The sequence below is a fragment of the Setaria viridis genome, chromosome 1 (genome assembly GCF_005286985.2).
Source record: "Setaria viridis chromosome 1, Setaria_viridis_v4.0, whole genome shotgun sequence".
NCBI classification, from domain to species: domain Eukaryota; kingdom Viridiplantae; phylum Streptophyta; class Magnoliopsida; order Poales; family Poaceae; genus Setaria; species Setaria viridis.
In genome coordinates, this window is record NC_048263.2 from 9,188,820 (window position 1) to 9,216,712 (window position 27,893).

At 48.0% G+C, this 27,893-nt stretch overlaps 2 protein-coding genes across 2 annotated transcripts; both read left to right on the forward strand.

Annotated features, from left to right (window-relative positions):
• Nucleotides 1-19,966: 19,966 nt before the first annotated feature.
• LOC117853856 (uncharacterized) lies at nucleotides 19,967-21,323 on the forward strand. The gene is made up of 2 exons (XM_034736170.2): nucleotides 19,967-20,655; nucleotides 20,744-21,323. The coding sequence occupies exons 1-2, from the start codon at nucleotides 20,131-20,133 to the stop codon at nucleotides 21,080-21,082; spliced, it is 864 nt and encodes a 287-aa protein (XP_034592061.1). The 5' UTR covers nucleotides 19,967-20,130; the 3' UTR covers nucleotides 21,083-21,323.
• A 1,152-nt stretch (nucleotides 21,324-22,475) lies between these two features.
• Nucleotides 22,476-27,603, forward strand: LOC117862890 (protein ACCUMULATION AND REPLICATION OF CHLOROPLASTS 6, chloroplastic). The gene is made up of 7 exons (XM_034746442.2): nucleotides 22,476-22,853; nucleotides 23,565-23,795; nucleotides 23,912-24,136; nucleotides 24,765-25,025; nucleotides 25,130-25,994; nucleotides 26,236-26,369; nucleotides 26,873-27,603. Exons 1-7 carry the CDS (start codon nucleotides 22,575-22,577, stop codon nucleotides 27,164-27,166), a joined length of 2,289 nt encoding a protein of 762 aa, XP_034602333.1. The 5' UTR covers nucleotides 22,476-22,574; the 3' UTR covers nucleotides 27,167-27,603.
• The last annotated feature ends 290 nt before the right edge of the window (nucleotides 27,604-27,893 follow it).

Below are 27,893 nucleotides of genomic sequence, written 5' to 3' on the forward strand. Positions count from 1 at the left end.
TGGTAGAACCCCCTACAGCTTCTCTTGCTATTTTGTCATCAGGATGATTTGATTGCTGGAAGGTTTTGCACTTTTCTGCTTAAGGATGATGCATCTGGTAATCCTTAACGGTGAGTTTTCATCTCCCAGTCAACTAAGATGTTAGTACTATCATTGCTGACACATACAGGTAGCTCTGAACTGAGATCGACATAGGCAAAAAGTGGCAGACAACAGGAACACTGCACGCCAACATTCACCTTGTAATCAGGGCATGTTGTTTTAGCTGGTAGAACTCAATTTTTACTTAAAGTATCTTTGAACCTAGTACCAGAAAAAAGATCACCATACATTTGGTAGTCACACCAAATACATTTTGATAGCAAAAAGGTGTTGCCAGAGAGCCAGACAGTATTCCTCAGTTACCTGGAACTCCATCACATCATCAGTGTTCCTGGAATTCTAGTGTACATAAGTTTCCATCTGAAGAAATGAAAACTAAATCAACGATGAACGATACGTGAACATCAGGCCAATAACAACGTTTATTTCCTCTATCATGTGTTGCCCCCGTCACCACTGCACAGAACGCAGGTCCCCGACATCTTCAAGCAGCAAGATACATTTATGCTACTGAATCTCGTGACTTCATCAATCTCAAAATTTGCACGAGCACTGGCATGTAAGCACGAGAGTAACTACGCCCAAGTGACCTCCTACCAGCTGAGCTGCTATACTGTCGATTTTGATATTAATGCACATAACTGTGCACATAATTGCCTTTTTCTTTCTTACAGTGAGATACAGAACTGAATCGCTACTGAATCTTGTGATTACACATCTTCAGGTGCGAGCAATGAGCAATCTAATACCAGACTCTGAACTGACTCTGAAACAAGTCATCAGACCAGATTCTTGCTTCTACAGCGACAAACTCAAGATGCTGGATACAAACTTGGAATTCGGCATGAACCAAAAGGGAACAAAAAGCTTTGGTGTTACTATGTTATAGGGTCTACATTACATTACATCACATCGGTCTGATTAGCCAGCAAGATGCTGCTAATCACAATCACAGGCCCTAAGCCGTCGATGGTGACGTGACAAGAAGATGAGCGAGCAATGAGCGATCTCGTCGAGCAGTCGGCCCTCGTCACAAGTTCAGAACACGTCGGGGCCGCGGAAAACCTGGAAGCGGCAGCTGTCGGCGCCGCGCGCCTGGACGCCGAGCGCGCGGTTGGCCGCCACCAGCTCCGCCACCTTCTTCTTCATCTCCTCCGCCGCGCGCTCCAGCTCCTCCTGCCGCCGGTGCAGCACCGCCACGCCGCGCTTGAGCACCCCGTTGTCGCGCTCCAGCTCCTCCTGCCTCTTGTGCTGCGCCGCCACGCCGCGCATCAGCACGCCGTTGTGCGCTCCAGCTCCTCCGCCCGCGCCCTCAGCGCTGCGTTCTCCTCCCGCAGCGCCGCCGCCTGTGCCTCGGCCTCCGCCGACGCCGCCGCGCGCTTGGCGATGGCGCCCTCGATGAGCTTCAGGATCGTCGACGCGCGGCTCCTGGCGTCCGCCGCGTCGGCCGCCGCGGACATCTGCTCGACCAGGACGCCCGCGCACTCGTCCATGGAGGACGCGCTCGCGACCCGGGCCGCCGCCGCCTCCTGGCTGTCCCTCGCCTGGCGCTGCCTGGCTCGGCACGCCTCCACGGGATCGAACTCGAGCGGCGGCGGCCGCTGCGCCGCGACGGCCGGGCACGGCGAGAAGCGGCCGCGCTTGGCGAGGTGGGGCGCCGCCGGCACCACCTCGTCGAGAAGGAATGGGCTGGCGGCTCGCTTCCGGTAACAAACAGCGTCAGCCATGCCGAAGCGATCGGTATGGCTTGGTTGCCGCAAGGGTTGTCCACTCCAATATTTATGGGATTGGAACCAAGAATCCAAGATGCAGTTCGAGTCCGAGTTGGAATTGGAACCCCCTGTTGTTCGAGTCCGAGTTGGAATTGGAACCCCTGTTGTTCGAGTCGCCTCGGCAACGACTTGAAGGAAAAAAATTGAGGAGGCAATACCCTGTGTACTATTATAAAAGTTCTCAACTCCATACATATCACTAAAACCTAATTCTCTTTGGACTCCTGTGCCATTGCCGTCTATATTATGTGTAACGGGAGCAAATGGATATGGGAAATGACTCTTTCACCATCAATTGAGCAGGAGGCGTAATTTTTTACACATGACTTAGGCGCCACTGTGAGCTGCTCGTTTTGGCGGCAAAGTTGCCTCTTGGCGCCAGAATGCTATGGACCCTCTATGTAGTGACCAGCACTCCTCTTCTTACTTCTTGCCTTCTTCTCTTTACCTTCTTCCACCTCTATCTTGTGCTACTGCTCTGCTTCCTAGGAACCATGTCGCAAGTCTCAAGCAATGGAAGGAGGATTAGGAGGGTATTTTGCCTGAACTGTGGAGTCCTAGTGAACTGGAACAAGGCAACAACTCCAAAGAACTTCGACCGCATTTTCTATAAGTGTCCATTCTTTGTGGTGGGATTCTAAAATTAGTTTGTGCTATATTTACGTTTGATGGGTTGTTGATCTTATGAACAACTTTCTTTCTTTTATTTATTCTTGCGCTTTAGCCCGGGCGATGTTAGTTCTTTCGGTAGGAGGACATGATGGGGCAATCATCAGTGGAGGAAGGAGCTCCAGCTGCACATGTTGTGCCTCCATCTGCGCCTATTTTGCCTGTGATTCCCGCGCAAGATGTAGTGGCGTCAAGAGGTGTTGTACAACAAGTAAATGGTAGAAGGATGGTTGAAGGAAGGATCTTGGAACAACTAAAATGGATCAAAAAGCTAGTTTGTGTTTGCATCCTCCTTGTCTTGTATGTAATTCTGAAGAAGTGATTGAAGATCTAGTAGTATGAGTACTTTTGGTTGTATGAATGACATGGATGGACTGATGGATAAGTGCTTTTGGTTGTATGAATGAAATCAGGAATGAAAGTTGGAATTCTCCTATATATGATGTTGTTCTTTGAGGAAGTAAGAAACAACTAGTAGGCAATAACATCCCAGATTTGATAACATCCCACAACTAGTTGTTAATATAACAGTTTTGATGATCTAGATAATAGTCAGACCAAATCCAGGACACAGTTCAACAGTTTTGGTCATCCAAAATGATCTTACAAGTTTAACAAAATAACTAGTCCTTGAGACAACAAGTTTAACATATATTGAGCTTCCTCTTGCTCCTAGTTCCTATTGCAAGGCTGTCAGGAGAAGTGGGAACCTTGCTTCTTGTGCTCATAGCAGGAGACCCAAGGACTGCTTGTTCCACCCCAACCTTTGCTCCTTTCTTCCGGACAGGTAGTTTGTTAACCTTTTCAACAGAACTAGCTGGGGCTTGCTGTATTGGTCCAGGTGGGCCTTCAATGCTCAAAGGCACAAGCTCTTGCTAGTTAGAGTCTGCTTCAGATCTTCTAGATAAGATAGAGAGGGGAACATAGTTAGAAAAATGTTTACTTGTTTGATGATGATCATGTAGACAAGGGCATCTTACCTAAAAAGCAGTTGATGATGATGTTGTAGTGCTATTTTTTCTCTTCTTCCCTGCAGTTGAAGATGTACTGGTGCTCTTCCTTTTTTTCCCCACCAGATGTTGATGCACTTGTGCTCTTATTTTTCTTCCCACCAGATATGGATGCACTTGTGCTCTTTCTTTTCTTCCCAACAGATGTGGATGCACTTGTTACATTTGGCAAGGTTGGGAAAATCATCCTTGTTGGAACCTGGATAGAGACAGGCACGATGCTTATTTCTGTCGAGGTAGGTTTTGCTTTCGTCTTCCACATCTTTGGTGGGTCCCTGTAACAGACCGTGTTAGTATTGGTTATAGAGAAAAAAATGAAAGACAAACAAGTGGTTGTGATCACCTTTCAACAAGCATTTCTGCTATGTCTGCAGGATCTCCTTCCTTGAAAGTGTACCAGTGATGGCCATAATCATGACAAATTGAACATTCATGCTTGCCTTTGGTGCTGGTGCCACCCTCTGTGCTGGATTTGAATCTATTATCCCTTCTCCTACCTGTTGTGGACTTGAGTAGATGTGGATGCATAAAGAACCCATAGTTTGACTTCGACCACATGGACTTGTCTGGTATAGCAGGGATGATGCCCTCATATGCAGCTCTGAACTTCTCCACTGAGTAGAAGTGGTCCACATTATCTTCAATTTTCTCCCTATTGATGCTTGTAATGAATGCCAGAGCATGTTTGTAAGGTAGCCCTGAAACTTGCCAAGCCCTACATGAACAAGTCCTTTCATCTAGATTGACAATAAATCTGTAAGCTGAGCCTCCTGTTGAACACACCTCTGCAACTGCATTAGAACTTGTTATGACATCTATGTTTAAGTTTCCGCTCTGGTCCTTCAGCTTCTAAACAATATGCTCAAGGATTTTTCCATCCATATTCCTTACAATCTTCCTTCTGTGGTTCCACTTCATCAGAAGCTTCTGCCTGATTGTATCCATCAGGTCATCCAAATACTTGCTCTTATCATTCTTAATCCAATTGTTAAAACTTTCAGCTATATTATTAGTTACATAATCAACCTTAGGGAGCGTGAGAGCTGACTCCTTGTCCAAATCTTGCTATGGTTATGTTTCAGGTACTGCATAGCTTCAGGCTTGGCTGCAGCCATAGCTGACTAGTGCATCTCAAAGAGGTAAGAGTTTCAGTTGTATGATGATGCCCTCAAATGATCATCAAAAACTTTACCTGAATACCTCTTCTTGAAATTTTGCACAAGATGCCACATACACTCTCTATGCCCAGCAATTGGAAATACTTCTGTTACACCAGCTATTACTGCTTGACCACGGTCAGTGCACAATGTCAGCCCAGTTGGAGTCCCAATGGCCTCCTTCAACCTCTCCATGAACCATATCCAGTTATCATTTATTTCTGAATCTATAACTCCTATAACAACTGGATACATCTATCCAGTTGTGTCCATCTATTGCACAAGCAACACACAATTGGCCTCTGAACTTGCCAGTGAGGAATGTACTATCTACTATCAAATATGGCATACAACCTTGAAGAAACTCATTGTGGCGGAACCGCCCAAATTAACCTGACTAAAATGCACTTAAGTCGCCTGACAAGCGATCATGCACTTTAAGCAAGTCAACATGGTCGTCCGTCGGATTTCATCCGATAAACCACTTACTCAGGATCGAGAAGCATTGCTCACACGAAGGTGAGTGGGCACAGAGATTACAACATTCCCATCACAACAACAAGTTCAACATTTATTACATCAGAGTTTTCGAAATTCAGACCGAAAGTTGCAAGGTTCGAAGTCAAATAAAACTAGCGGAAGCTAAATGTCGATACATGACATCACGACGAAGCCGATCATGACATCAAAAATTCCTTCCTTCGCCATCCGAGGAGGGATCCCACTCGACTGTCCAGCCTGGAGGAAGCTGGGTCGGCCAAGTGGTACCAGCAACCAAACTATTGGCATTACCTGAAAAAGATTAGCCACAACAAGGCTGAGCAACTAGTACTCAGCAAGACTGACCCGTCGGAAGGACACGACCAAGACCTAGACATGCAAGGCCTTCTGGCTCTAGGGTTTTCTTTGCCAAAGCGTCTAAAGTCAGTCCTTACTTTCAACATTTTAGCTCATGTTCTACGTTCTTTATCCCGTCTAGATTAGCAACTTATACTAAACAAGCATGATTTCCAAACAATTACTTAACAAGCATCCAGATTAATATCATCATCATGTTCCATCTTTACTCAGTGCAGAATAGCGATCAAGTAGTCCCAAACTGTGAGAGGCAGACAAATCGATTCGAATTTATTAACCATGCATGGCAAACCTAATCTCACGACATCCGCGCACCACGAAGGGTCGCTTCATTTGTCAGCCATCCCCATCGATCCCTTAGGCACGTGTCAGGGCCAACTGCCTTTGGCGTGCAATGCTCCATAATCCCGGCCTCTGCCGTACTATGACCGCACTTGCACCCACATGATGCACCATGGGAACGATGTTCCAAGGACAGCCGGAGGGTTTTTGCCACGCCCTAGTTCAATCAGGTACTAGGCTTCCCCATCCCATACTAGGTATGAGATTAGCACTTTCAAACACTTGATCACGAACGCCGACACGTTTCAACCTTAGTTCATTTTCATTTAGACAGACGGGGCAATCCACAAAGTATCGAACATAAGCCTGACCCCGTCCGTCGTCCTTATGGTTGCGACATAACTGAAACATTCAACTCCTATAACTCGCGAGTGACAGAAGATCACTCGACTTTTACCGAAACCTATTAAGCATTGCACTACTCGACCTTAGCAACTAGTAATCAGAAAAGGTACTAAATTTATGCATCTAAGGTTTCATTACAACTCCTGGAAACGTAAATGCGCAATCAAGTAATCAGTAAGTGGCATGAAAGTAAAACAGGGAGTTCATGCACCGGGGCTTGCCTTCAGGAAAAGCTTGCGGGTCCTTGGGGTCTTGCTCTGGTTCGGGCTCTCCTTCGAAGGGGTGCAGCTCCTCGGCGGGGTCTTCTTCTGGTGCCGGGTGAAGCTCGTACGTTCCGTTGGCGAGATTCAACTCTACACAGAAATGCAATGCAGGGTTAACATTTTAGATGGTTATTTCAACACACTCATGTTTTAACCCGGACACTTGTAGCAAAGCTACAGGAAAAGTGGGGGAGTTCAACTTCTGTTGGTGGAGAACACGACGAGAGGGTCAGATTGGGAGAAACTTAGGGTCTGACCCTCAGATTTTAAGGAAAAACTGTACCGAGGTCCTTAGACTCAACACAGAGAAATCCTAAAAAAAATTTCACCGATACCCTCGGGTCAAAAAAAAAGATACAGCCGAGCCCTCGGGCGAGGCGGAGAAAGGTCGGCGAAACTGACAGGGTCGGGCGAGACGAAAGGAAAAGGGGTCGGCGAGACGAACAGAGAGGGGTCGGGCGAAACGAAACAAAAGGGGGTCGGACAAACCGAACGGAAAGGGGTCGGGCGAACCGAGCAGAGAGGGGTCAGGTGAAACGAAACAAAAGGGGGTCAGATGAACCGAACGGAAAGGGGTCGGGCGAACCGAAACAAAAGGGGGTCGGACGAACCGAACGGAAAGGGGTCGGGTGAACCGAAACAAAAGGTTAAGCAGCTTACCTCCAGGTCTACTGGTGAAGCCTTGGGGTCGAAGGAAGTAGGCTGGGGCGGGAAGTCGTACGCGTGAAAGCTTGGGCGGCGGCGAGACTTCGACGGTGCTCCGGCGGCGGTGCTTCTTGCGGACACAAGCGAGCTCGAGTACCGCATGGAGGAGCGGGCGGCTGGTGGGTTAGAAGAAGCAGCTGGAGCAGAGAGGGGAACTTCCTCAAGAGTGTGGCGGCAAAGTCGCCGGAGTGTGGGGTGGCGCAAAGGGGGTGAGCTCCACGGAAGCTAAGCGGCGGCGCAGAGGAGAAAGCGGCGCCTCAGAGGAGAAAACAACTGCGTGGGTGTGGGCAGTGGCAAGGGGTGGCATTGCTGGTGAGGGGGGGGTTCCTTTTATAGGGTCGGGGTGGCGCGGAGGGTCGAGGCGGGGCTCCGGTGGGGAAAGGATAAGGCCGGGAGCGGCGAGTGCGCGGGCAAGGCGGCCATTGGCCGGCGACGCCATTGGGCAGCGGAGGCAGAGCTCCGGGTGGTCTTCAGCGGTGATTGGCCTTGGGCGGCGCGCGTCTGGGGCTTCCGGTCTGTCGGGCGGGCGAGGCGGAAGGGCTACCGTGGGGGTTAGGCGAGCAGGCGGAGGCGCGGGACGCCGTGGTCGTGGTAGCTTTTCCGGCGGACGGGCGGAACGGGGTTGGTGGAGCAGAGCCGTGGCAAGCGGAAGGCGACCTGCGCGCGGCCGGTGGTTGGCTAGCCCTGCGCTCGCTCCGTCCTGTCACGGGCGCAGTTTGGGCGCCGTGGCTCACGTCCTGTCGCTGTTGTGCTGGTGATAGGGTGCCGGCGAGCTGCCGGTGGCTGGCGGCCACGCGGCACGCGGCGCGCGAGCGAACGTGCTCTGGCGCGCGGGCGTCGAGGCTCCTTTCGGGCAGCAAGCCCGACCAGCTTTGGAGCGATCCTCCTCCGAATCTTTCAACACAACTTCCGAAACTCCCTTAAACAAACTTGCTCAACTCTGATCTTTCTTCAAACTTTGTTTAAGGTGTTGGTTTAGATTGTGAAAGGATTCAAAGATAAATCATGCCAAAGTTAGCTAAAAATCTGGAATTCCAGACTTAAGATTTTGAAAGCATCAGGGGTGAGTTGACTGTTTTACCTCACTTTGACCGGGGTTTTGAACAGGTTCGGGCCCGATTTGGATCTGGATCAGTGTAACAAAGTTGGAACACACTCGAGGTACTACAACTTTTATTCAGGCCCTAACTTGAGTTTAGATAGGAAAACGGGAGATGAAAGCTTGCAAAGATGGAGGAAAACTCGAATTCCAGGACTTACGAGATTTTTAGGGTCCTTTAGTAAACCGGTTTTGGATTGCTATTTTTGACTCCCTTCCACTCCGAATTAGTCAAAGTGTCTTTAACAAAAGTTGTTTGAATTAAAAAGTTTTACAACTCTTATTTGGGCAGAAATTTAAGTTTGCATATAAAATTTCAAGCTTTAATCCAAACTCCAAAAAGAGCTTCTTAGGGTTATAAAGGCCATTTCACTTCTTTAATCAGGGATTTATCACTGGTTTACAGTTAAAAGTACTTAATTTAGGTAGAGTTGTTACACTCATCTATGCAAGGTTTCATTGCAAAGAACAGTCTATTAAACCTGATCTTGTTATTGATGGTGTGATGATCTATTACTACAAAGCTCCCAGGACAAGACTGTTCAATTTGTAGTTTGAATCTGTACAAGTTGTCAAAACTTTCCTTCCAATCTCCAAACAACTAAGTGCAACCTTCTTACCATGATAAACTCTCTTGTAGTGCACATCCACCTTGTACTCATCCTTTGGCCTCATCTGTAGTTCGTTGGCTACCACCTTTGGGTTCTCCTAGACCCAGTCCTTTACTTTCTCACATACCCAATACTTTGTTGCACACTTCACCTTGCCACTTCTTCTTGTGCTATGACATTCATGTTCATGAGGATTCTTCTTCACCTAGAAAGGTCAATGTTACCAATTAAAAGTAGTATAATATAAATAAAACTAAATAAAGCAGTAAATTTGGAGAGGTTACCTTGACTGTCAAGTTGCCTCCCCATAGTTGAAGCATGAATTTTCCACCTATAGCTATCCCACTGCAATAGACCATGTACCTCCCTGGTTCACTCTTCTTAATGTTAAACTCAAACTCTTTCCTTATTGCATGAGTTGCTAATGCCAACTTAAAATCAGACATATTTGGATAAATGCTTCCTACTTCCATAGGAGGGTCAGCTTTGTCATACACTACTTCAGGATTTATAGGTGGCTCTTTATCTTTTACTACCTCATCTACGTCATCCTCATAGTTAGAATCAGAGTCAGAGTCAACTTCAAAGTTAGAGAGAACAACATCTTCTTCATTGCCTGCAGCTGGGTCAATCTGTGGCCCTATATCGATGTACATTCCTTCCTCATCAATACCCACATGCTCATTTTCTAGTTCAGGGTTATCTAGGTACCTATTCTAGCTGTGTCTTAGTGAAAATGGGTTTTTCAGTGCAACCTTGTGTTTGTGTAAACTGGCTAGGTTCTAGATGCTTAGGATCTAGCATTGAAGGGGTGCATGGGACTTGAACGCACTCATGCCACAATGGTATGGCTGGTGCCTCACAACTAGGATGATAATGAGCAATGGAAATGTAACATGTCTTGGTACTGACATGTTTGGCAAACATTTCAACTAGTTCTTGGTTAGAGTTCACTTCGATGTTTGACTTGGTGTCAGAACAATAATAGAAGAATTTGACTACATCATCATAGCCGCCAAGGTACTTGTCCTCAATTTCCTTCAATAGATCTTTGAAATTGGTAATGTCAGCATCGACAACCTTGTTACAGTTATACCTTCTGCTTCGGGTATTGTTGGCAATAAGATGGATTTCTAAGTTGTAGCTCATTTTCGGGTCCATCCTACAGATGAACACCCACCAATTTTAAGCATCACCCTAGCATCTACACCTTCCACATGAAATGCTTGAGAATGGATAAAAGGAATGGGCACTCACTCTTCTGGAAGCCATCCAGGTCGCTCCTTTGACCCCGCCATTGTCAATCCGTGAGCAAATCCTCCTTCCGCCAGTGCGCACGGCCCCAAATCAAGTAGATGCACCTTCCTCGCTACCCCATCTCCCTCTTCTTTGTGCGGTCAAATTCTTGGGACTGGATTTGCAACCTTTCACCGCCGCTGCCGCTGCTGCCGATTCCCTAGGGTTTCGCCGCCTATGAGAGAGCGAGCGAGAGAGAAAGGTCGAGAGAGGAGAGAAGGATACGGATGGGGGATTGGAGCCGGTCAAGGTCAAGAGGAGGTCCACACACTGATGCAAAGAGGGTAAAATGGACAATTACCCCATTGATTTTGGTTCCCGTTCGGTACAAGGATGAGTCAACATGATGGATGGAGATGGCAATTGCACAGGAGTCCAGAGAAAATTGGATCGATGCCCGAGTGGGATCACAAACTTTTTAAGTGGTACATATAGAATTGAGAACTTTTATAATGGTACACAGGGAATTGCCTAAAAAATGAGACGGGGACAATCCAACTCGAGGGCGTGCTCCGAGTCATGGGCTCGTGGCCGAGGACGATGACGCCATAGATCACGCTCACGCTCACCCGCATGGCCCACACGTGTCGTGATGGCGGTGGATGCTCTGATCCAAGAGGAAGGCCGTGCGGGAGGCGCTGGACTTCCTGTCTTGGCCTCACCACGAGAAGATGCCATAGCCTACCCGTAGCAGTCAGCCGCTTACCACGCGTTTCTATCTGCCATGGTTCATCATCCCGTCGGCCACGAAATCAAGAGGGGAGGGAGGCCTCCTCGGCGATGGAGTCGTCGTTAATGGCTCCATACTGCTGCGCTCGTCATGGACGGAATCCCCTAAATTGGATCGTGATCAATAATCACGATCCAACTATTTACATAAAAACCCCTAAATTGCTTCACGATCAATAGTCGCAATCCAATTATTTACACTAACACACCTACACATTTTCAGAATAGTCCCTCTGCTATGACCGCTGACTGTCTCCCCTCCCCGTGCGGCTCCGGCGACTGCCACGCCACCACGCCGGCGAGTGAGGAGCTCCTCTCCTCCTCCTACGGATCTACCTTCCCACTTTCCCGCGGAATCCCTCTGGCTCATCCGCCTTCCCCCGCCATTGCCATCGTGCATCGTCTGGAGCTGGGCGGCGGAGTTGCGGCGCGCTGAACGGCCGTGGTTTGGTGCCGCCATTCAAGCGCGGAGGAGCGACGCCCTCGCGAGAGACAACTGGTGGTGCTGGGGATAGGAACCCTTGTTAACGCTCGCCGCCGTCGACAGAGGCGCAAACCGTTTTGGCGAGGAATGGTGAGCGACTGAGCGTTACTGCCCGCCGTCATCGCCGTCGGCAAAGGCAGGTGTTCATCGATGTAATTGTAACAACCTAGCTTAATTAAGCCATGTTTAAATCTTAAATAAAGTCATTAGTGCTTAAAGAAAAACTTTGGCAGTGGTGAAGGCAAGTAAAAAAAGACACTTTTGCCCCTCACAAGCTAAACCACTGTTTAAACAGTAACTCAAATTTTCGCTTAAGAACTTAAAAATATATCCAACTAAGAGTTGTAGAACTCAACTTTTCCAACAACTTTTATTTTTGATGTTTTTCCTGAATCTCAGCATAAACCCTTCAAAAACTCGAAATTTAAATCTGTGTTAAATTAAGAAAAACAGTTGAAGTCCCGACTTTGGGGCTCTTTATTTTGAAATGTCTTATATAAACTCAAGCTGAGCTCTATAACAAAGTTTTAGAGCTTTGAAACCTTAAAAACTTTGATTAAAGGAGTAAGATCTAAATCTACCCTAAAATCCTTCAAAACCTAGGTCAAAGCCAACTAGTTCGGTCAACCCAGCCTCAATTGGCAGTTCAGGCTAAGTCTGGAAAACAGCCCAACCTGGCATTTTAGCGTGGGCTTATCTCTCAAAAGTTGAGCAGAACATCAGAAAAACCCTTTATAAGAGTTTGAGAACTAAGTTTTTACAACAACTTGTTAAATGGACTCTGGTCTATTTCGCATCAGGAACTTTTCAAATTTCGAGCTCAAGTCAGCCAAAGACCCAAAAACCGGCCAAACCGCTGTTTTTTCTCTAAGTCTAGAAAACCAACGTTCTTCCAAACTTTACAGCTTTCAATCTCCAAATCTACCGTGAATTTGAACTCGGTTCAATTACAAAAGTTAAACTTTGGTCTGAGGACTACAACATTGGTAAAGGGAGTTAATGTTGTGCGGTTCAAGATTTGGGAGATCTTGCACCTGGAAATCAGCCTAGGGAGGGATCTCGCAAATCCCTCGGCCCAACGCGCGCCAGGGCACGTGTGCTGCGCGCTCCAGAGCGCCGCCGCCACGTGGCGGCGGCTTCACCGGCGAAGCCGTCTTGCCCAGTCCCCGGCCAGGACAGGATGGGGCGACGCGCCTCATTCCCTAGTCGAGCTCGACGTCGCCCTGAAGCTCCTCTGCCCCGTCTCGCCTCGCCCGAGGCCTTGCCAACCGCGCCAAGCGCTCTGCCCGCGGACACGCCGCCGTCCCGGCCACTCCGCGGCCGAAGCAGGTTGCCGCTGTGCCCGACGCTGCCTCGTACCCCGCGCGCGATCCTCTCCGCCAAGATCTCCGGCCGCACCCCGACGCTCCTCGCCTATCCAATCAAGACCTGCCGCGGCTCTACCCGCTCACGCCCCGCGATGTCGCCGCCTCCGCCAACCGCCACCCCGGCCGCGACAACTCCTCCCCGCCTCGCAAGTGACGCGTCCCGCTAAAGTCGCTGTTGCTGTGCATGCTCGCTTCGCTTCGCCCGCGCCTGTCGCCTCGCCTGCCGCGCCCCTCTCCCTCCTCTGTCCGCCAATGGTGTCATCACCATTAATGGTCGCGACAGCACGCGCCCCGCTCCCCTCTGGCCCACCGGCCAGCCACGAGCTTCGGCGCTTATATAAACCCCGCCGGCACTACCGCACTCCCCTTCGCCTCTCTCTACGCTCCAGTTGACCCCGTCTAGAACCTCACCCGCTCGCCAAGCTCCGCTACCGTAAGCTCCTTTGCTCCACGCTCACATGCTGCCGCACGAGCTCACCGTGGAGCTCCCCCTTCCGCTCAACCCTGCACCTTGCCAACACCACCAGCCGCTTCGCCTCTCTCTCGCACAGCTCTAGAGCCCGTCCGTTGCCCACGAAGAGTACCGCTGCCGCCGGAACACCGCCGGACTTCACCGCCACCGAAGCTCCCCGCCCTTGCGTTGTTCCGCCCCGACCGAGCCTCCCCGTCGCCCCCGACTGCTTCAAACTGGCCCAAGGTGAGCCCGTAAGCCTCCCGGCCCCTTACCGTCCCAAGGCCGCCGACGAATCGCCGGAATTTTGGCCGACCTCCGCCGCCCGCGCGCCAGGAACCTGATTGCGGTTTAGAAAGTCGAGTAAAGGGCTTTAGTGCAAAGACCAGGGACCCCTACGCGATTAAAGTTATAGACCTAGGGGTTAGACCGTAAGTTACCTCGGTTTTTCTTTTATAATCGGCAGAATATGTGTTTAACTTTGGAAATTCACCAAAACTCATAGAAAATTCAAAAAAATGTTAAACTAATTTTGCTAGACTCAGTATTAAGAGTAGTTTTTAATAAAAATACTTTTGGCACATGTCACTGCTAAGATTAATGTTATATGATTTAATCCTTGTTTAAGCTATTTAAATCATAACAAATCATAGAAAAATGTTAAAAAGGTAAATCCAACTCTCAAGTGCTTGTTTAAGAGATTTGAAGCTCATAAAAATCATGAGAAGCCTGGCTTAGATGTTTAAACCTCTATTTTAGTTTTGTCATGGAAATCTAAGGTTGTTTTTGTCTTTTGCACAATAATTAAACTAGAGATGATAAAATGTGAAACCAACTGGAATAAGTCAGTGGTATAGTGTAGCTTGTAGGAAAAATATGGAACCTGATTAGAAACAAAATTAGAAACCACTTTCCTTTTTAGGGAAGAATAAATAGGGTAAATGTATGGAAAAAGATGTCCTGCACTAAAAATTGTGAAAAATTCATCAAAGGCTCTGTATCACCCCTATAACTCACTGTTAAAATTTCATGACCAGTTTCGTTATGGTTTCTGTTATAAAAATATTTAAGTATATGCTACCTTAAGGTATTAAAGGTAATATTGGAAGAGGTACAAAAGAACATTCAGAAATAGGATCGCTTTCCGATCTCAAGTATAATAAAGTAAGTGCTTATATGTACACAATCACCATCAAAACAACCCTAAACTTGTACCACACCCCACCTTCCTTATGCAGATAAAGAAGGTGTAGAACCTTGTTTAGGTGAATGTGGCACTAATACAACTTCTTCTTCAGTACTAACTCGTGTTTTACATCCTATGAGAAAGCTTGGAAATTTAACTTGATGCATTGCATTTCGTGTAAAGCTGAACCTCGCTGATGGGACTTACAAGCTTCACCCGGCGTCAGAAGAAGGAGCCGTAGCTAATCTGCAGCCCATCGGAGCCGAGCTCGAGCAAGCTGAAGACCAGTTTGCTACCTCCCCGCGTGAAGGCAAGCCCTGGAGCATAAATTCCTATGTTTTAATTACTTGCAATACAATTGCTTGTCTTGTTTGTGCATTTACGTTGCAGGAATTGTTTGAAACCATAGATGCATGAGATAGACACCCTTTTGATATGAACACTAGTATTTGAAGTCGAGTAGTTGCAATGCTTAATAGGACTCGGTAAAAGTTGAGTGATTGCCTGTCACTCGCAAATTATAGGAGTTGTTTGCTCTCCTTTTTGTTACAACTATAAGGACGATGGATGGGGTAGGGATCTGTGAACTATTTTGGTGGTCGGTGGATTGCCCCGTCTGTCTACATGAAATTGGACTAAGGTCGAGATGTGATAGTGTTCGTGATCAAGTGTTTATAAGTACTAATCTCATACCTAGTATGGGATGGGGAAACCTAGTACCTGATTGAACCGGGACGTGAACGGATCGTTCCACTGTCTCTGGAAACTGAGTTTTCCCCTGGTGCATCATGTGGTGACAAGTGCGGTTATAGAATGACAGAGGCCGGGTCTATGGAGCCTTGTACCGAGGGAAGTGGGCCCAACACGGGTCTGGGAATGGATGGGGACGGCTGACAAATGAAGCGACCCGATGCATGGTTAAGAAATTTGAATCGATTCGTCTGTCTCTCACAGTTTGGGACTACTTGATTGCTATGCTACACTGAGTAAGAATGAAAGATGATGATGATCTAATATGGTTACCTACATTAAATTGTTTGGAGACTATGCTTGTTTAGTCTAATTGCTAACTTAGACCGGTAAATGAACGTAGAATTTGTGGCTAAAATATTGAAAGTAAGGTTCCACGTTAGTCGCTTTTGGCAAAAACCAACCCCTCTAGCTAAAAAACTTGCATGTCTAGGTGTTGGTGGAATAGTACCACCAGTCGGTTAAGTCTTGTTGAGCATAGTTGCTCAGCCTTGTTGTGGCATATCTCTTTCAGGTGATGTTGATGCCTCTGAGCTTGCTGGAAGTGGCACTTGGCCTCCCTAACTTCCTCCTGGTTGGACGGTTGAGTGGGATCCCTCCTCAGACGGTGAGGATCGGGATCACTGATGTCATGATCGGCTTCGTCATGATATCCTGCAACGACGTTAGCTTCCATCTAGTATTTTTGTTGCGTGAACTCTGCAATTTATGTTTGAACTTCGAACGTGATGTTGTAATAATTTGATGCACTTATTTAATCAGGATGGACTATTGTAATCTCTGGAACCACTCACCTTCGTGTGAGCTCTGCTTTCTCGATCCTGTGTTAAGTGGTTTATCGGATGAAATTTAATGGACCACCGAGTTAACTTGGTTAAAGTACGTGATCGCGTGTTAGGCGACATAAAGTGATTTGGGAGGTTCCGCCCTAGCAATATAATCCCGTACGTGCTTGGGCACGCTAATAAGTAACATGATGATGGGACTATCCGACTATGTGCATTACTTCGTGTAACCTTGGATGACATTTTGGTGCTCAAGCCTCTCAGCTGATCAATTTGGTTTCACCAGTCAAAGCAGTATGAGTGGAACAGCAGCAGTGCAGCACATTCTTTATATCGAGTGTAGTATTTTGTCAATAAAAAAGACTAAAAAATAGTCTTTTCGGAAAAAAAATCCTTGTAAGAGAAAAATCTGCATCACTGTATGCTTTCACACAGCGAAAGAAACACCGGCCACAAGTGGAAGAAAAACATCCGGATGATAGTACCGCGCAAAACATAAATTGATTTGGCTAGGAATGATATCGAGCACATCATGCAAGGCCACATTCGGATGATTTCATTTGGCAGGCAAAATAGGAATTGGTCAAGAAATCTGATACTTCTCGCATGTAGCAAAATGACAGTAACTGAAATAAGTTTGAATAACATCTCTCATCCTAGCTTTCAGTTCAAACATTCAGAGAATGAAGTATATGTAGTCTAACTGAGAGTAGAATGACATGCTTCATCACTCATAACGTTCAAAGCTAGGATTCGGCATAATAAGTTATCACAAGCACACCCAAGCACAAAGTCAGAAATGTATTACCAATCAATTGAGACATGAGGATGGAGGTTTTGGAAAATCAGGAGTGGAAGATGAACATGAACTGACGTGACCTGGTTTCCTGCCTCAGCTGTATCCTGCAGGCCGCAGCGGCACCACACCACCGCCCTCCTCCTGACTCCTGAGCCGGCGAATCTCTCCTGCCTCGTCCGCCTCCCCCGCCATTGCCATCTTCGGGGCCGGACGGCGGCGTCGCGGCATCGCCGTGGTTTGGCGCCGCTGTTCTGGTGTCTGGTGGTGCCGGGGCTAGGAACCGTGAACGCTCGCTGCCAAAGGTGAGCACCATTTTTGGCTAGGGATTATGCGCGCTGTAGCTCGCCGTCATCGCCAATTCGCCATCGACGAAGCCGCAGGCAGTTGCTGACGCCAAAGGCGAGCATCATCTCACCACTTGGCTGTTCTTCGGTGCACTGATGCTTTATTTGGATTAACAAATGGAGGGAGAGAAAGAAACAGGGTGGTGTTGGGTGTGTATGAATATGTTTGAGGAAGCTGTCCACTCCTAAACCTGTAAACTGCAATACTTGTCGAATTGCTGCTCTTACAGCTCTTACATTCTCAATGATCAAGTAGTTCAGACACGAAATAAAAAAAACACCGGCGCAAAGGGTCTTTGCTCTGCCTTCACATTACTCCGGGATGCACCTTTGGCCTTTACATGGAAAACTGTTTCTTTTCCATGTCGAATTTCTGCACGACTGTCGAACTTCCATGGCATGGAAAACTGTATCTTTCAAGTTTGAACATCATCATCTACTCATCCATGCAGGATAACTGCTGACTGCATGCGTACTGGTAGATCAAACCAATATTGTGGCAGCTGAGCTGAAGGCACCTGTAATCCGTGAAGAAAAATCAGCCGGTTACTGACAGTTAGCAGAAGCTCAAATGTCAGGATCAGAAAAATCTGAACTAAGGCCTTGTTTAGTTGCCCTGAATTTGGGTGTCCAAAATTACTGTTGTAGCACTGTAGCACACTATAGCGTTTCGTTTGTATTTGTGAATTATTGTCCAAATATTGACTAATTAGGCTCAAAAGATTCGTCTCGCAAAGTACAACAAAATTGTGCAATTAGTTTTTGATTTCGTCTACATTTAGTACTCCATACATGTACCGCAAGTTTGATGTGACGGGGAATCTTCTTTTTGCATAGTGTCAAAATTGGGAGTTTGGGTGAAACTAAGGCCTAAGGTCAAGTTGCGAGATCCTGTCTTTTGAGCCAACTTAAGGGTCATTGTTTACCTCATTACCTGTAAAGCAACTCTCCGGCAGTCAGGCCCCGGTCACTTCATCATCATGCCAACAAGCAATTCCTTAGGATGCAGAGGAAGGGAGCGAGAGCTTACTGTAACTGGAAGACCGAGGTTGTGACGTGCGGTCACGATCTCAGACGAAGAGCATAAGAAGCCTGGAGGGCCTCCTCTCGCGGCCATGGCGTCGTCGATCGTGCATGCTGCTGCTGCTGCGCTGCGCACGCCGTGGAGCCGCGCCGCCTGGACCGGAGCTCGCGGCGTGGAAGTCTGCCCGTGCATCCATGGCCGGCCGGCCGCCGCCTCCTCGTTCGAGTGTGCGGATGGTTTGAGGGTGGGACGTCTGGCGGAGGTGGCGCGAGCACGGAGTTGGCTGCGGGGGGTCGGCGGACTCGGACGACGGCCATCGCCGCCTCACCGGCGGCGGCCAACGTTTTTTGCGGAAAGCCCCCGATCGCGATCCAGTTAGTTTACACACAACCCCTGAATTTGGATCGCCATCAATAGTCGCGATCCAATTATTTACACAAAACCCTCTAAATTAGATCGGGATCAATAATCACGTTCGAAATATTTACATAAATATTCCTACGTATTTTCAGAACGGTCCCGCCGCCATAACTGCTGACGGGTTTCCCTTCCCGCGCCGCCCCGGCGATTGCCTCGCCGTCACGTTCCGGAACTCCGCTCCTCCTCCCGGTCCCCGTCCCCTTTCCTCGCCGAATCCCTCCTGCCGCGCCCACCTCCCTCCGCCATTGCCAGCCCAATTTTCGTCAGGGCCGGGCGGCGCCGCCCGTTCAGGCGCGCGACAGGCAACTAAGTGCTGGGGCTAGCAACCGTGCGAGCGCCTGACCATCGTACGCCGGAGGCGCACACCATTTTTTGCCAGGCATCGTGAGCGCTTCCTCGCCGTCATCGCCATCGCGGGAGTTGGAGAAATTAGCTGCCGGCCGTCGTTCGTTCGTCGTGGGGCACTTCATGGTCGCCGCTCGTCTGTTCTTCGTTGTGCGATGCTCTGGCGCGTTGGCGCGTGCTCCTAGCGCCAGTAATCCAGTATAGACCAGTAGCACAACGGCCGCATATTGTTTACATTTCGGTGCTCGCCTGCTCGGAACGAAACTAATTTCTAATTCATTCGTCATTTCATCCGCCGAATTTTCGAAATAATGCTTTTTTTGAATTCCAGGGATACAGCCATTGCCCATTTGCATTGGAATTCAGGACAAAACAGTTTAAAGTGTTCAAATCCCTTCTGTTCAAAAAAAGAAAACAGTGTTCAAATCCCATTCAAAACAAGTTGAGTGGAGTGTATGTCTATGAAACCGACATATGAACCCGGCAGCAAGTTTATCAAACATTTGAGTTGCTGCGAGTAACTTTGATACGTTGTTTTCTCTGAATATGCTCGCACAAAGATAGTAGGAAGGGGTGCCTCGTAGGCACACCAAACCCAGCACGTGTTGACGTGGCTCTGCCCGTGTACGGTATGCACAACTTTGGTAGCAACAAACAAATCTAAGGAGAAAAAAGGATAGTAGGAAGGAAATTTTGTCATGATCGAACTGTGAAATGGGCCGTTGGACTACGGAGATCATGGAGGCTGGCTGGGCCACCGAAATAGCTGACCTCGTTGGCCCGGCCCGGCTCTCTTCTCTCTCTCCATCGGCCACACAGCGACTGCCCTCTCAAGCAAAAAGAACTTAACACAGTGACCCAGATCGGCCACGTCGGCTGAAGGGCGCGGCCGTCCACGTCGCCGTCGTCGTCGCCTCGTCGGCTTTCGCCGGAGGAAATCGTCCGGCCGAGACCAAAAAGCGCTGGGCCCGGGCGCGCGAGCGAGCGCCACGTGTTCGCCTCCCCCCACACTCTTCTCCGCTCCTCGGGAGAGACCGAGAGAGCGAGCGAGCAGCCGTGCACTGCACACGCCTGCACACTTGTCTCGTCCACTCGGCTCTCCTCACCCCCTTATCTCCTCTCCCGCCTCCCTCCATCCCCACCAACCAGTCAGAGTCAGCCACACCACACCACGCCTCGATCGCGCCCGCGTCGGAAAGCAGAGCACAGCACGCGAGATGGTGGGCGCCGGCACCGCCGCTGCACCCATAGCCGCGCCGCCGCTCGCGGCCGTCCGGGCCGGCGTGCTCCGGGTCTCTTGCTCGGCGTCCTCCGCCCCCTCCAAGAGCAGCGGCCCCAAGCGGCAGCAACGGCAGCAGGTGCCGCAGCCCGCTCCACCGCTGAGCAGCGCGGCGGTGTCGGCGTCGGCGGCCATGGTGCCGCTGCTGCTGGCCCTGCCGCCGGACGCGCTGGCGGTGGAGGGCGAGTTCGGGATCCTCGAGGGCCGGAGCTTCGCGCTGCTGCACCCGCTCGTCATGGGCGGGCTCTTCGCCTACACGCTCTGGGCGGGATACCTCGGCTGGCAGTGGCGCCGGGTCCGCACCATCCAGGACGAGATCAACGACCTCAAGAAGCAGCTCAAGCCCGCCGCCGCGGCCACGCCCGCCGCGGTCGGCGCCGGGTCCGGAGACGCCTCCTCCTCCTCCACGCCGCCGCCCGCTCCCAAGTCGCCGATCGAGATCAAGATCGAGGAGCTCACCGAGGTAACAACACCGACCGCATTCCTACATCCAAACGATTGTTGCGGGAACGAAACGAGCATGATGGCACTCGTGAACTGAATTGATGCAGGAGCGGAAGAAGCTGCTCAAGGGGTCGTTCCGGGACCGGCACTTCAACGCGGGCTCCATCCTGCTGGGCCTCGGCGTGCTCGAGTCCGTCGGCGGCGCGCTCAACACCTGGTTCCGCACCGGCAAGCTCTTCCCGGGCCCCCACCTCTTCGCCGGCGCTGCCATCACGGTGCTGTGGGCGGGGGCCGCCGCGCTCGTCCCGGCGATGCAGAAGGGGGACGAGACGGCCAGGAGCCTGCACATCGCGCTCAACACGATCAACGTCCTGCTCTTCATCTGGCAGATCCCCACGGGGCTCGAGATCGTCGGCAAGGTCTTCGAGTTCACTACCTGGCCATGATGATTGCTGACAAGGCCGGGCATCCCTCTGCTTCCGCACTCTGCATGTCTCTTCTCTTCCATCAGTTTTAGGTTGTTGACTTGATGATAGCCGTGTGTGTTCAGTTCGTTCTGTCTGTCTGCAGGGGTGTTTTCTTGACCTCTGTCGATGTTCATAAGGTTGTGATGTGAGGCTGTCAAATTCCAAGTTTTTTTTTATGCACGAGTGAGAGCTCGTTTTGAAGCACAAAAGTTTTGGTTCAGCTGATGCGTGAATCGCCAAATTTCACGTTGGATGGTGGATGGATGTGCCAAGTTCTTAAGAGTAGGTACCTGCAAAAAAAAAGGTTCTTTTTCGAAAAGTTCCAAAAAAGTTTTGAAAAAAAGTTCTTAAGAGCCTGGATCATATAAAAGCACTGTAGTTGTTGCTGTCCATATGTGTTTGCAGGCGTGGGGAACTAATTCATGACGTATACATTTTATGTATTCGTGCTCAAAACGAAAATTTAAAACATAACTTTTTTCATTACCCTTTGAATTTGATATATACCATCCCCAGCTTCTATTGAGGTGCCTTCAAATAAAACAAGCACGTGCGAGAACTAATGGCACGTGTTTGTGGCGCGCAATCTCGATTTTGTACTTGGTACTCGCATCAGGGCATTTGAATAATGAGCTAACCAAAGGCCAACAGAAACCGGAACAAGCAACTGGATTACGGCAGCAAAAGGTTCCGTTTGTATTAGAAGTCATAAGTATAATATGTTTAGAAGAAATCTGTTGTCTTGTATGGAATGCTTTCACGAGGTTATTGCATGTACTGTGTTCGTTCACAAAAAAAGAAAGAAATAAGTTTTTTTTTTATCATTTAACAAAACTAGCATTTGAAAAGCTACAACCCAAGCAAGCAGGCGCTAGCTCGACACTCAACATCTGCTTGTCGGCTCAATTTTACCATGCGTCTGATGATTTCCTCCTCCACTACACTCTCGAAGCCTTAGCGAAGTCTAGGCATGTCAAGTGTACCAAGTACAGACAGCTTGCTATCTTACCAACAGTAAAAATACGTAGTTTAAAAAAAACAGTAAAAATACATGCACCATCGACTTGGTATTAAGAAGAAGCTGCCATAGAAAACCGTAATGGATGTGGTATCAGTGTGGATGATCATGGCAAAGACTGAAGAGGTTTCTTGTCAATTAACTCCATCAAATTAAACTGCAACTTAGCATTTTTAACAGCAACATAGTAAAAACTCTGCAATAAAAAGGATGGGAACAAATTCCAGTTTGCAAACGCAAATCAAATCTGGTGAAAACCAAAAAGAAAACCGAAACAAAAAGAAAAAGCCCTGAGCAGTGAGTCCAATGACACACAGGGCACATCCCAGTCTGGCATTCCAGCGTGCTAATCACCAACAAGAAGGCACAAAACAAACAGCTTTCCCCTCCGCCACAACCCCAAAAACCCTCGCCCACGAGCTCGCCGCCTCCGCCCCCGCGCCCCCGCCGGCAATGGAGGGGGTCCACAGCCTCCTGGCCCGGCCCAACTCGGCGCCGTTCGCCTTCTCCCTCCCGCCGGCCGTGCCCCGGAGCCCCAGGCCGCCGCCCGCCCCCTTCGCCTGCCGCGCCGCCAGCCGCTGGGCCGACCGCCTCTTCGCCGACTTCCACCTCCTCCCCACCGCCGCCGCCGCCGACCCGCCGGCCGCGGCCTCCTCCTCGTCGTCCCCGTTCGTACCGGTCTTCCCCGACGCCGCCGACCGCGCCTTGCCCCTCCCAGTTGACTTCTACAAGGTCAGTAGTCCCGCCAGTTCCTCCGTGAGCATCTCGGATGATTTGGGGCTATCAACAGCCTTCGTACAAGGGGATAGTACTGCTCTGTAGGAATGCTGCACTTCGGCACTCGACTTGATTAGTCCATTTCCAGGAATGTTGCTAGGCTTTTAACTACCACAGCAGGGTACAGCTTCATGAAAAATTGCACACTTGTGTAGAGTTAAGTTGAAACCTACTTAATTCTGTAACGATGGCATTGTGTAGAGTTGTATGGTTGCATTCCAATGCTTGTTACAAAAAGAACCCACTCATTTGATTTTCTGAAAATCATCTGTTTGGTCAGCTCTGCTCAGATTTGGGGTAATCATTTGATAGGGAAACAGGGGTCAAATCTGTTAGCCAGGGATAATACTGTGCCATAGGAAAGCTGCAACTTAGCACTCAGGTTAGGTTTGTTATTCCATTTTCATGTTTGTCACTAGGCTATTGACTACTCCAATCCCACGAAAATTGCATTCTTCTGCTGTTTTCTCGACGGCTAGTTGACTAGTAGCAATGCCAGTTCTTTGGGTTTCAAATCTGTCATATCCTGCAACTTGCATTGCACCCTACTTAATTCTGAAAAAAATGCCACTGCGAAGAGAGTTGTACGGTTGTGTTCCAATGCTCTGAACAAAAATACCTGCATATTTGATTTGGGTCATGATCTGTTGGTGTTGCTATTCTCAGATTCTCGGAGCGGAGCCACATTTTCTTGGTGATGGCATTAGGAGGGCCTTTGAGGCGCGGATAGCCAAGCCACCACAGTATGGCTACAGCACAGAAGCTCTTGTTGGGCGTCGGCAAATGCTGCAGCTTGCCCATGATACTCTCACAAACCAGAGCTCCCGAACTGAGTACGATCGCGCACTTTCCGAGGATCGTGATGCAACACTCACCATGGATGTTGCCTGGGATAAGGTGAGGTTGTAGCTCAGCAAACAGACAAACAGTGCAGTCTGCTCTCCTAGAATTTCAAATAGAACCGGAATATAATATAATTGTTCCCTGCCTCTCTTGGGTGACTTGCCAAGCAGGTTCCAGGTGTGCTTTGTGTACTTCAGGAGGCTGGGGAGGCACCGCTAGTGCTTGCAACTGGAGAGCAGTTGCTTCAGGACCGTCCACCTAAGCGGTTCAAGCAGGATGTGGTGCTAGCAATGGCATTGGCTTATGTGGACCTATCAAGGGACGCAATGGCTGCAAGCCCTCCAGATGTAATCCACTGCTGTGAGGTGCTCGAGAGGGCACTCAAGCTCCTGCAGGTGAACTAATTTATTTTAAGGTCGCATATCAAATATGTCTTAAGGTGACTTTGTGCACAGTTGTTTATTAATCTTAATGTAACATGTGTTTGTAAGCACCAAATAGACCATAGGTTGTAGATCAGCGTGTTCTATATCCATATAGAAGCTTGCTGCTGATACTTAATACTGATAGCCAATTTTTTTTTTCATAAACAAAGTGCCTTATTTTTGTAAGCATCAGATGCATATATATTGCTTTAATTAGGAGCTCTATAGGCCTTGCATCAATGGCAGTTTTAAAAGCTTGAAATCAATCCAATTTGGTCTTAATCATTACTCATTAGCAACATTATGGCATAGCCGTTATCCTGTTATGATGTGAAACCAAAGTGGCATTAAGCTATTAGCCAACCCTGCTTAGAGATAATAAATGCTTCAGTATTTCCAATTTCCCCTCTCATCATTCTGTTAATGCAAACTGCTAAAAACCAGCTGCTAAATGATCAAATAAGCCTCAAGTCATATTTCCCTTTTAGCTATCAATTTTTTTTTAACTTGGCATAGATCAGTGTGTGAAGATCAGGTTGTCGGTTCTTTCTTGGTTAGATATCTTGGAAGCAGTGCTGATAGAAACATTGTTCTTTAGGAGGATGGTGCAAGCAATCTCGCACCTGATCTGCTTTCACAAATTGATGAAACTTTGGAAGAGATTACACCTCGCTGTGTGCTGGAGCTACTTGCTCTTCCTATTGATGGAAAACATAAAAATAAACGCCAGGAAGGTCTGCAAGGTGCAAGAAACATATTGTGGAGTGTTGGCAGAGGTGGTATCGCTACTGTTGGAGGAGGATTTTCTCGTGAGGCATTCATGAATGAGGCCTTTTTGCGGATGACATCAGCTGAGCAGGTTTGTATCTACCAAGCTAATTGTGCCACAGCATGCTGTAGTTTCTACATTTTACTTGAGCACAAATTTTTAGTCTTTACTCATTTTCTACTATATACCCCCAGATGGATTTCTTCTCTAAAACACCAAATAGCATACCACCTGAATGGTTTGAAATCTATAGTGTGGCCCTTGCACATATTGCTCAAGCAATTGCAAGTAAAAGGCCACAATTCATCATGATGGCAGATGATCTTTTTGAACAACTTCAGAAGTTCAATATAGGCTCTCAATATCCTTATGAAAATGAGATGGACCTTGCATTGGAACGGGCACTCTGCTCATTACTGGTGGGAGATATTAGCAATTGCAGATTGTGGCTTGGAATTGATAACGAGTCCTCGCCATATAGAGACCCCAAAATTATTGAGTTTGTGGTGAATAACTCTAGCATCGATGAAGAGAATGATCTTCTTCCAGGGCTGTGCAAGCTTTTGGAGAATTGGCTTGTCTCTGAGGTTTTTCCAAGGAGCAGAGATACTCGAGGCACGCAGTTCAGACTTGGAGACTATTATGACGACCCAAAAGTTTTAAGCTACCTAGAAAGGATGGAAGGTGGTGGGGCTTCTCATTTGGCTGCAGCTGCTGCCATAGCAAAACTTGGTGCTCAAGCTACAGCTGCACTTGGTTCGGTAAAATCGAGTGCTCTTCAAGCATTCAGCAAGGTTTTCCCATTGATGGAACAACTAGACAGGTCAGACAAGGATAATCCGAGTGATGATATTGAGAAATCTCTTGAAAACCTTGCCCAACAAAATGTTACTGGAGATGATATTCATGATTCTAAAAATACTGCTTTGAAGATTATCTCTGCTGGTGCACTGTTTGCACTATTTGCAGTAATAGGTCTGAAGTGCTTGCCTCGTAAGAAGTCGCTTCCTGCTGTTAGGAGCGAGTATGAGTCTGTGGCAGTTGCTGACTCTGTCAGTGGTGAGTAACTTGTGATCGAATAGCATTACTTTTGTTAAAGTCATTGGGTTTTCATTGATATTTCTGCCAAAGCTATGTACTGAATGTTCCACATAAATGTTTCTGGAACCATAATACTTCTTATTCCTACATGTAATGTACATCATGAAGTGTATACATAAATTACTTAAAAAACCATATTAGTCATCAATTGTGTAATGTTCTTCATGAAAATTAATCCTTCTATTATTGTTTGTTGAAGGTCCAGCAGTAGATGAAGAGCCACTAGAATTTCCTAGAATGGATGCAAAGTTGGCTGAAGATATTGTTCGCAAGTGGCAGAGTATCAAGTCCAAGGCTTTGGGTCCAGAACACTCTGTTCCAGCACTGCAAGAGGTGAGGTTTAAAATTTTGACCTTTTTCGCTGGCAAGTCCATGTCCTCCGATTGCAAGAGTTGCTAGAGATAGTTAGGTCTTAGGATATAGTCCTATAGGTCGTGCTGTTGCCTTTGAGATAACTGTTGAGTGTTTTCAGCTTGAGACGACAGTAAACTTGCTTCAAGTAATTGTGTATTTGTGCTGGATATTTGTTTCGAAGATACTGAGTGCTTCTAAGATACTGTCTTTTCTTTTGCCATTAGAAAGATAGGCGACTAACAAAGAAATGGTTTGCTAGCTTTTATTTTTGCAAAGGAGACTTGTCAAATTCTTATTGCAATTATGGAACTGAAATTTCTCCTAAAGCGAACTGTTTGTAACCTAGTCGTTCAAGATATATACAACAGCTGGAACATTCAAATGGTCAAGCATGCTTGTTTAACTTCATTGCCACCGCGTAAATATCGCGATTGTCAATGATGGAAGCCATACAGTGGTACTAATGTTTCCAACTCCTACAGGTTCTTGATGGCAATATGCTGAAGGTATGGAGTGACCGAGCTACAGAGATCGAGCGCCATGGTTGGTTCTGGGAGTACACGCTGTCCGACGTGACAATCGACAGCGTCACTGTCTCAGTGGACGGCCGACGTGCAACAGTGGAGGTGACAATCGAGGAGGTGGGCCAACTTACCGACGTGGCAGACTCTAAGAACAATGATTCATACGACACAAAGTACACCACGCGCTATGAGATGGCCTACTCGAAATCAGGAGGGTGGATGATAACCGAAGGAGCAGTCCTCAAGTCATAGAACGGTGTGAAGTAGCGGGTAGCGGTAGCAGTAGCTTAATTCCCCTTCAGTTTTGCAATGTAAATAAACAGGTTGAGTGCGGACTCTTTCCAGTCCTAGAGAGCTTGATTAGGTCCTGCCGTTTGTATTGATTGAAACAAATGGATGGCAGACTTGCAGATCAGATTGTGTTAGGGAAAGTGTTTTGGGTCAGATCCTGTGCAAGGAAAAGGCAGTGCAGGATCAGATGAGATGTACTAGTGTGAGGCATGAGTGCATCACTGCTTACCACATCACTACTTCAGATAAGGTCACTGCTTACCACACCAGATCATTTGCTTCTGGGTTGGGTATGCTCATTTCATTTCCTGCATTTGCCCGAGGTGAATGAAATTGTATTTGCGAAAATAACTTTAAACACCAGACTATTTTTATTTATTTGATTGACATTGCAAATACATCTGGATGGAAATAGATAGTTGAAATTGTCTTTGCCAAATTGTATTCGGAGAGATATATGGAAACGGAGCGTGTACAAACGCTGAACAATTCGGCTCCGTTTCGACTCCGGTGTACAACAAAAAGGAAGAAAAAAAAAAGTTCGTTTCCGATTCACCTTCCTATACACGCAGGGGGGTTGTTTGTTTGGTTCCACATACTAAAATTTATACATGCAGGGGTTTTTATACATGCAGGGGTTGTTTGTTTGGTTGCTGTTACATCGAATGTTTAGATACTAATTAGGAGG

What these genes read in the sequence shown, in the direction of transcription:
- LOC117853856 (XM_034736170.2), top strand. Translation starts at nt 20,131, where the DNA reads ATGGTGGGCGCCGGCACCGCCGCTGCACCCATAGCCGCGCCGCCGCTC. An exon ending in AGATCGAGGAGCTCACCGAG is followed by an intron (nt 20,656 to 20,743) that starts GTAACAACACCG and finishes GAATTGATGCAG; the next exon opens with GAGCGGAAGAAGCTGCTCAA.
- LOC117862890 (XM_034746442.2), top strand. Translation starts at nt 22,575, where the DNA reads ATGGAGGGGGTCCACAGCCTCCTGGCCCGGCCCAACTCGGCGCCGTTC. An exon ending in TCCCAGTTGACTTCTACAAG is followed by an intron (nt 22,854 to 23,564) that starts GTCAGTAGTCCC and finishes TGCTATTCTCAG; the next exon opens with ATTCTCGGAGCGGAGCCACA. An exon ending in TGGATGTTGCCTGGGATAAG is followed by an intron (nt 23,796 to 23,911) that starts GTGAGGTTGTAG and finishes CTTGCCAAGCAG; the next exon opens with GTTCCAGGTGTGCTTTGTGT.